Source organism: Dermacentor andersoni, chromosome 6 (assembly GCF_023375885.2).
Source record: "Dermacentor andersoni chromosome 6, qqDerAnde1_hic_scaffold, whole genome shotgun sequence".
In the NCBI taxonomy this organism is placed as follows: domain Eukaryota; kingdom Metazoa; phylum Arthropoda; class Arachnida; order Ixodida; family Ixodidae; genus Dermacentor; species Dermacentor andersoni.
Window position 1 is genome coordinate 138,279,641 of NC_092819.1, and position 9,870 is coordinate 138,289,510.

A 9,870-nucleotide genomic window follows, 5' to 3' on the forward strand; every position below is an offset into this window, starting at 1 on the left:
GCGGCCACGCGAAATGCGTCAAGTGGCCACCGGGCTTCTCTCCCGCTTTTTGTTATGGACACGCTGCGCCAGCTGGTGGCTCTGCCAAAAAGCCTGCGCATGGCCTCCGAGACTTGAGGCGCGGCGCACTGGTGCCTGCGAGTGCTGGAAATCGTTCATTTGCGACCCAAGCTGGTGAGAGCTTCGTCGAAGAGCGCCACATGTCCAGTGGGTTCATGGCTCTGCTCACAAAAGCTTGGGAGTGAGAGGCGTGAACCGGTGCATTTGTGGCGCTGCCTGATCATGCGTCAGGTATAGGTGCACTTGAGGAACGCTTGGGACGTGGGTTGCGATTCAGCTTAGCGTAGGATAAATTTATGGGATATTTTTCAACACTGTGGAGCGGCAGATGCACAGGGGCACATATCTAGTTACCGAAGTAGACGTCAAAGACGTTCATCAAAAAGCGGCACACAGCTACTGGCACAGCATAGACCGAGTGGCACATGCCCAATACTCCAAGTCGGCGTCAAGCAGTTTCTTCGAACAACGTCCCCAGTCCTGCTCCTATATTGACCCATGTCGGCGTTGAAGAGCTTTGTTGCAGAGACACACGTATGGGCACACTGGCATAAACTAAGAGACCTAGCTTGATCCGATGGTTGGTATTGAACTCAGTTACCTTAGCACAGCAGCGCGATGCACTAACCATTCGTCCACGGACGCATTAAAATCGGGCGAGATGTGTACTATGAACCCGTGGCAGAATAAAAAAGACGATTAAGATGTGCCAAGTAAGGGAATCCCTTTCTTTCTGAACTTATTTGCCGCGGAGAAGGCTTTACCTTACCTACCAAACAGACCCGCAACCCTTGCAAACCTTAGGTATATCTCTCGTTTCTTGTGTTGAGAAGACCATGGACCGTATGGTGCTTACGCGTCTAACCGACTAGGCAATCTCTTAGCCAAAACGCTCTTATCCTTGGATTAGTGTGCAACCGAAGTGATAGTGCATGTAACTTACGGCGTCGTATGAGAGCAAGGAAGGCGCAAATATTAGATTAAACGATAAAATTAAAGAAGCGCGGTAAACTAATTGCATGATCACACATCAGGCATCTGTAGGATCGGCTATATTCTTGCGGTAAATCATTACGCAGTCCTATTCGACAACGTCCCTTTGCGGGCGTCTGCTGCAGCACCGACAAAGGGCACGACGCTCGCCCGTTCGCCGCACCACAATCAAAAGAATGGCAGCGGAAGTCCGACGCATTCTTTTCATATTTCTGTGAAAGACAGTACTTATGGGCGCATGGCGGCATATTTGGCAAAGAAAAAGTTGCTGAGGCGCAGAAATGGCCGGCCATGCCAGCCAGGCGAGCTGTCGTCCTGTCGTCCTCGCCTTTTCAGTGTTCCTGCGCCCTGCTTCACTCTGCACCACTTGACATTTTGGAAAGCAAACTAGCCCAAACTAATACCCTTCAATGCTAATCCCGCCTGTAGCAACATCACCAGCACCGCCGCCACTGTATTACAAAACGACAAAATGTCTTTATTACGATACTAATTGCGGGAAAAAAAGAAAGGTGCTTAAAACATCGTTCGTATGGCTTCAAAGCAAGGAGAGCAGCACCCGCACGGTCATCGGCACGGTATGTGATCGCGCTGCACACGGTTGCATATGCGGTTACAAACAGAACATTCGAGCAAATAGATGCAGTTTTTAATGTCGCAGGTGAAATGACGTTTACTTTAATTGTGGAAGTCCGAGGTAGTGCTCTTGGGAATACAAGATGTCATCATGGTGCAGAAACCTTGCGCCGTGTCTTCTTGCAAGGTAGGCAAACAGTAGTCTCGGGAACCATCGTTTTAGATGACGGTAACATGTCATGCACATTACTAGATCGCTTGAAGACTACCCGAGGTGGTTCTGGAGAGATCACCTCAAGGTGATCACTCTGCGCTAGTATGTTAAAGTGTTTCTTTAATATTCGACGAAACATTTGGAAGCGACGCTGATTAAGTTAGAATAAGGTTACTTTGTGTCTGAAAGGACGATTGCATTTTCGAGTGGAACAAATCCTTCCGATTCAGCGTATCACCTACTTTAGCGCTTTCATCAACAATCTGACGTGGATATTCCTGGTTGATTAAAGCTTCACGAAATTGGTCATACTTATATATATATATATATATATATATATATATATATATATATATATATATATATATATGCTACCGCACGCAGCTTGGGGTGTGCGATTTTTACTCCAACCCTTCGACCTGCCGCCCCATAGAAATACCGATTCCTCTGTTTTCCGTCGTAGCCCAAGCGCCTCATCACCCTAATTCCCTCTATTATGCCGCACTCAGCAGGCCTACGCTCGTACACTTACAATTACCAGCGTCTGCAGGTGGAAGTACTGTTTTCCACGGAGGGTGGGAAGCGCGGAATGAAGAGGCGCTCAGCCTGTTTATCTTTACCGCTTGCCACCGTCGCTCGCACCTCGTGGGCTTGTTGCCAACTGACGCGTCACTAATCAGCAGTATACCTGCACGGGCGGTTGCAGCGGAAATTGTTAAACCAGGTACCTTCAAATGGAAGCATATAAAGTGGACATTCAACTGGTACTGCGGAGGCATAAGAAAGCACATTAGCCAAGGCTCGGAGAAACTGCACTGCACGCGTACTATGCAAGAACGAAGAGGTGATTCGGAAAATAACTACTTTAAACACTATCTCCTAAATGACTTCAGTTCTTTGAGGTGCATCACTAACCAATTTTGGTTTAGGTCATACGTGTGGCTGCTAAGTTGGAACACATATCAACACAGACCCTTGCTCAATGATGCTAAAAAAGGTTTTTCTTGCGTGCCTTTAATGACATAGCACATCCCCGGTTATGAACGCAGACGTCATCTTTAGTGCAGCACGGAGAAATGCGGTCAGTGTGTTTTCTCGCATGTTCTTGCATATCACTTCATGTCCACTTCTCGCTATGAGTTACGGTTAACAGTGACGCACCGCTACACAAATAATGACATTGATAATATCGCTGTCCCACTTGTGAATATTTTATTACAGGAAGGAAAATGCTCGTGAACACTAGCGAAGCATCGTGCAGTTGGCGGCCTCACACTCGGCACAAACTCAATGCCTCCTCCCGTATGTCGCTCCAAAGGTCCGTTATAATGCTAGAACAACTCGTCTTTTCCGCGATGCTGTCCTCCATGCGTCGTAGCTGCTCGGGGGAGAAGCGCTCCTTCCACTCTCCCCTCTTGGCGTTCCTGACAAAATTATAACGCTTGGTGTCTCCCCCATTGCCCTCTCTTGACGAGACATCAAGGCTCTTCAACTGCTTGTCAACCTCCGGGTCGGGATGCCCGCCGAGGTTGAACGCCATGACCTTTCTCATGCTTTCAGCGCTGCTCCTCTGGACAATAGCGTCCAATTGCGTATCCCCTTCTATGCCACATTCGTTTAGCACGTTCCCGTAGTGTTCGCCGATAATGTTACCCAAACGAAGTATCGCGTCTCGTATGTCTCTCTGCAGTTCTTCGTACGTGAGAAAGAGAACGTTCGGTTTGCCCTTGAGCAAGTAACCGGCCTCCAGGTGCTCGAAGTAGCAGCCGTAAGGGAGAGTGCCTGTCAAGAAAGCCTCCAGAAAGTCATCGAAGGTTCCCTCTTGGAATTGGTAGAAGCTGAGCGAAGTCATCTGCAATTTAAAAATTCAAAACAAGAATGTTCGATTAGCAATTTCAACTGCACCAGTATCACAGCCTTCACATTTGGTGCACTCTACGATGCCGATTTACTTATTATTTCGATGCCTATTGATATATGGATGTATATTGCTACGCTCATTCACGCCAACTAGAGTGACGGCGTATGTTCACTTGAAAACGTGCTGCATTTCAATGAAACAAAAAAAGAATGATAAAGGAGAGGTGCCAAGGAAGTCTCTCCTAGGACGATCCAAATAGGTCGCGAGGTTCCGGGCGAATAGCGGTTCACAACAAATTTTCACCGACATCAGAGAGGGTGCTTACGGCAGCAGCGATTGAAGTGTGACTATGTTAGGAGGAAACAAAAGTTGGAGAAGAAAAAAAGAGTTTTTTAATTAAAAAGAGCCCCACTTAGATTATTTCAATGAAAGTAAAATTTTTAATACATTTTATGTAGGCGTGACGAGTAAAGAAAAGAGTACTCTTTTTTCTTTTATTGTTGTCAATAAATTCGTTTTCTCAGCGCTCATCGTAAAAGGGGGTATTGACGCCGCTGTCACTTGCAATGCAATGCTGCTCTTGAAGTGTGCAGAAAGGCGCGCTCGTAAAGTTCACCTGCTATTATATGTCCTTCCTCACACGTTGTGCTCTTTTGCATGTCGACGTTTGTATGAATGGGGTGACGCGGGTAGCTTCATCATTTCTTAACCCCTTCAGGCAAAGTAGTGAGTCAAGACAGTAGGTTATCGTTTACTTTAGTTGTTTTCGCTCGACAGCGCTGGCCGACTGCATGGCTTGGCCTCCTTACGATATGACGAGCACTCTACAAGTAAAATTTGTGTCCGCCTCTAAAGAAAGTATGTTTTGTGCAGGGGTGCGATTTCGACACCCGTAAGGCTGTCGTTTCAATGCATCGCTTTCGGCACTTAATGCCCGAAACGATCATCAAGTCAAATGGCGGAGCATTTGAATATATAGCTGTAATGGCAGGCCTCGAGAACGAATTTCTCGCCTTGGAGGACAAAATTACGTCACTTCTGTTTTTTACGAATATGGCGTCACATTATGAACCGCCATCAACCGCCGATCAACGCCCCATGAACCGCCGATGAACCTTTACGTTTTGAACGTATGGGCGTCTATAGAAGCTTCCCTACCAGGTATATTCACCTTGGTCCCTCGTTCAAAGCTATTCAAACGCAGCTAACAGCTGTCGTCTGTTATTGCTGATTGAGTTCGACCTTAGCACAACTAGGCACTACATCCTTCACTTCTTTTTCATGTGTCGTGGGGCTGTGTTCTGGACATTCTACCATTTTATTCGATGCGTGACGTAGCCGCGATGCGTAGAAATGGTCGCTGACGACCCCCTTTTGCTATGTTAAGGTGAAGCAAACTTGACGGTTTGTCTAAAAAGCTGGAACGAGGGCATTGAGCATAACCTTCTTGATAAAGCAAACCAGCTTTCCCCCTCAGTAAAAATAAAGCAGCTAGCTCAAAGCGTACGAATATTTCGTCGAAAACGCTTCTCGCTTCCGCCGTCTGCTGTGCACAAGCCGTCGTCTGCGTTATTATCTTGGATGCGTGTGTCCGGGAAACGGAATGAGTGATCGCGTATTAGCGACAACGTGCTTGTTTTCAACCTTGAGACAACGTACGCGATCGACCAGTGGTGATGAGCGTACTTTCGAGACCACGTTGTTGCCACACGTGAAAGGCACTTTACTCAGCCCGCCTCGGCTGGCTCAGAAACGGCGAATATCGTCGATAGCATTGCGCGTGCCTGAGGTATCCGCTTGCGCCACGCAAGCACCGGCTCTGACATCTCCTTTTCACATGGCTGCTTGCCTGCACCGCGTGGGGATTTTATTTATTGGCGTTACGTGAGGAAATTTCAAGGCGCCGCATTGCGTGCATTTTTTTTTATAAATCATAAGCCGCCATTCTCACAACTTCTCATGATGCGAAAATTCACCAATCTTGATTACAATATCAACGCATCCGTGAAAAGTGCAAAACGTAGCGGAAGGCTGCAATGTTCAACCAATATTACTTGAAATAAACTTATATTTTAATAAAAAATGTTGGTCCAAGACACAAATGCCAATGACACCCGAGCGCAATGCAAATACTTTGAGCATGCATTATGAAAAAATAAATATTTTCATCACCTCAAACGACGGGGAAAATGCAGAGATACGCATTCCTCTGGGCCGTCACCGCATATGGCTGCTGATTATCATAATTCATGTGACTCGTCGCGCCACAAATTATGGCGGAAAATTTCGGCAACGGCGTCCCAGCGCAACGTCGCGCTACGTCCATTTGACGTTTACGAAACGGCGCTTCCCGCGACGCTTGCCACCGCATATGCCTTCATCCACTCAGCAAGCTGACATGGCGGCTATCTTATATCGCCACCTCACATGGAGGAAAGAAAAAAAAAATGGGAGAGGCCCTGATGTCACGTTTTTGAAACCGGAAAGGCCGTCATGCTGGTGTTGAATCACTCTTTGCGCCTTTAATCAGCTCACCGGAGCACATGGGCGCGAGCCTTGAACTTGCATTGCTACGTGCAGCCGAAAGGGTGTGCTGCCGACGCGCGCCAGAGCTGTAACAGTTCTAGTACAGCAGCCGCGCTCCTGTGTTTTTCCGTAGCACGTTGAAGAAGACGGCGCAGATTCCTTGAGCCGTGATTCCTTGAGTGCCTCTGTTGCCAGCTGCCTCACACACACACAGACCCAAAACAGAACTGTCTAGCTCACACACCACGCTCCAAAGTGAGCTTGTATCGCAAACATAATGACCTGCGAGAAAGACACGGGCTGAGAAAAGTGTATCTCACTTTTCAGAGGCCTAGTGCAGCAGCTAGCGCTTCAGTAGCGCCGTTGATATGGCACCGTTCAAGTATGGGGTACCACTCCTACTGCTCCTTTGCGAAAAACAGCCCGTGACTTCCACCACACATTATCCAACACGTTCGTGATGGTCGGGGCCTCACCTACGCTTTGCTTCCTCCATGCTTCCACATATTCGCGAAATTGCAGATGCATTGCTCTGGTTCTGCCCGCTGCCGCTCACTTTCCTTCTGAACAGCTAACGGTGGAATGTAGCTGCCAGTGACCCAAAAAAATGTATTAATCGATAAAATTTGCAGGTCCACGTCACGTTTCGTCATCTTGATGAAAACGCAAAACTGCATATCGGAAGACTACCGCTTCCCGGCACAAATAGGAAGGTACGGGACCTCTCGACAGCCAATCAGAGAGTCAACATGACGGATAATGGCGTCCGTGCAGCCGTCATGCGTGTAGAGAATAGAGCCTTTGGCTGCTGGCTATGTTGTCTACAAATGACACAGACACAAAACAAGTGGTACCAGAGGGGGTGCATTGCAAGAAACATAAGTCATCAAGAATACAATACCTTTATGACGGTCAACTTTGCATTGGCTGCATTGCATTGCATTTGATAGCAGCTTTAATACTACGCATTTAATGGCCGGTTATGCTAAAATGTGCTTTTATTTCTTCGATGAACGAAAAGTGACTTGTGTTTTCTATCCTGGCAACCAATATATAACGTTCATTAGGAATTCTATTTCCTTCAATGCAATCAAAGTACGATTCTTCCTTAATTAAAGAACGCTTTTCCCATCCGTTGTTTTTGTTCCCTCCACACCGTCACGTTTCAGTCATTTCTCTCATAGATCGGAGACAATTGGTTGGGGACCGCTTTTCACCCAAAGCTTCGCGAACCACTTGAATCGACCCTTGCAAGTGTCGAGGCTATCGGCCTTGTCGTCTCCGAATGAACTCAGAGATAAAAGCAATGATACCCAAATATCTCCACTGCAAAATGTATTCGTCACCAAGACAACTATTCTATTATCAAATCAAACCTTTCTAGCTTTTCTATGGTTACTTTCTCAACATCTAGTTGGAAAAAACAGCAAGGCTATCGCCATGTCATGGATTTGCAGCATGACGAATGCGTGATGTACGTGCATCGGGGTAGCCCGGCCTAGCATACTTTCGTGAATTATGATCTCCATAGCATAAAAACATATAATTCCTAATTACACAACCGGCATAAGAATTATTGTGGATTGTACTAATGTACAATCATGTCCAGAGGATAGATGGGCCGGGAAAATTAATAATTTGTTAATTAAATTATTAATTATTTATGGGATTGCCTACCTGTTTAGTTATTCTGTGGAAACGCTCGTGATAATCCCCCCAGGTCGCCTACTTCTCCACTATTTAAACTGAGTTATTAATGAGGGTTGATAATTTGTGGTATCAAAGAGTTTGCTTGAAATGCGAGCCAATTACTCGCCAATATTAAAAAAAAAAATAAAGAAATTTGGAAAATATTATACGCTGCATTTCCCAACACTCCCTTACGTGATGGTAGAGGGACACACAGACGTCCCAAGGATTCCGGGCCACGTAGACATACTTCGCCTCTGGGTTCAGCTTCTCCGAGCGCAAGGGCAGGTGAGTGCAGAACGTCCGCACTGGGGCGCTGGTCTGGTGTTTAGCAGCGTCCACGTGGTATTCGATGAACGGGGCCCGTTCAGTGAACTCCTCGTACGTGTCGAGTGGTTTCCCGCCATTGAGTATCAACTGGGTGATGTACTGGACCCAGTGGGTGCCGCTTTTGGGAAATGACACTTGCAGCAGGTCGCCTTTCTGGGCTACAAACTGCAGAGCATTCCTGATGGATTCCGGGGTGGCGAATGGACACCTCGGCGAGCCGTCGATGATTTGGGCGTAGGGTTTGAGCCGGTTCTGAGCCATATCACTTCCGGTTCCACGCTTCTAGCAAATTGTATTGGTCCTGCGGATATGAAAAAAAAAAAGATAGAACTTTGGCCAGTTTAGTGTACTGTATATTCTTATCCGAGCACAACATGTTGGCAATCGAACAGAATTATCCTTTGGTAAAGAATAAAGTGCGTGGATTGGCTTAACTTTGCTTGCCCTAATGTGGTGAAAACAGGTGTTTTTGGTAAGTTACGCGAGAAGTTTTAGCTGAGGAAGCTACGGCCCAGAATATATTATGTAATGCATAAACGAAAAGAAAAATGAATGCACTTTTCATGCATGAATGTGTATAGACATGCTTTATGTCGTAAAAAAGATACAAATTGAGAGAATCAAAGTTGTGGAAAAAGATTGTACCAACTTTGCGAAAACACGCTTGTATCTACTGATAAATAAATTATGAGACATAGAAAATGCTTTGACTTCTAAAAAGAAATGCCTCCAAAACATCAAAACTGTTTATGGAAGAGGTCTTACACTACAAAAATGTAACTGCAAACTCTACCGGTGGGTGTGCAATGCGGAGAAGTAGTTCCTCAAAGCAAACCCGAGCGGAACGTTGAATGTCTTGCCGTAAACCCTTTTTTTGGGCTCAGTTTTTCTGTTGTTGCGGCATTTCTTGCAGTTTCTATACATCTCCAACTTGGCAGGATCTCAAGCAGTTCAAACGACAACAAAGACGGGCCGAAGCAGAAACCAAACTAAATGGTCGGCGGCCACTGATATTGCTGAATGGTTTGCGTTGTCGTCGCTAGCAATGTGCGATGAAAAAGCAGCATTCTCAGACTCGACGCTGCTTGAACAATCGATAAAACCAGCCGCAGATGAAGCGGAATGACGAGATCTGCTATCTTTCGAAGCGTGTGCGCGCTTTAGGAGGTGGCCATTCTTGGTTGTTATTTGTTTGTTTATTTAGACTGTTAGCCGAAGAAAAGGCCTTTGCAGGAGTGGGAACAAAAATTAAAAAAAGCTACAATATATAGCCACATGTCGAGCAAAAAATGAGAAGGCAGTATAATCGCAGTATCCATAGAGTGACATGCGGTGAAGAAAGACAAAATGCACTTGTTTCATATGCATCAGAAAGAAGAACCCATGCTAAGACGCATTCATATCACAGAAAATAGGACTCTAAACCAGCCGCAAAAACTCTGACGGTGAAATATATGAGGACTGAATTTGGTAAGTCATTCCATTCTTTATTCAGCTTCGCAAAATGGTCTATTCGAATGTGTCATTTTATGTAACTGACGGTTGTATCTATAAACTGCGCCCGAGTCTAGAGCGTTGATGTGGCAAAATTGCACACACTTCATGTAAATAAATTCTAGCC

At 46.0% G+C, this 9,870-nt stretch overlaps 1 protein-coding gene across 1 annotated transcript; it reads right to left on the minus strand.

Annotated features, from left to right (window-relative positions):
• Positions 1 to 3,113: 3,113 nt before the first annotated feature.
• LOC126523580 (amine sulfotransferase-like) lies at positions 3,114 to 8,603 on the minus strand. The gene is made up of 3 exons (XM_072288556.1): positions 8,105 to 8,603; positions 6,047 to 6,050; positions 3,114 to 3,681 (listed from the first exon to the last, which is right to left on the minus strand). Exons 1-3 carry the CDS (start codon positions 8,508 to 8,510, stop codon positions 3,114 to 3,116), a joined length of 978 nt encoding a protein of 325 aa, XP_072144657.1. The 5' UTR covers positions 8,511 to 8,603.
• Positions 8,604 to 9,870: the final 1,267 nt, after the last annotated feature.

Coding starts and splice junctions, on each gene's coding strand:
- LOC126523580 (XM_072288556.1), bottom strand. CDS start 8,510: ATGGCTCAGAACCGGCTCAAACCCTACGCCCAAATCATCGACGGCTCG.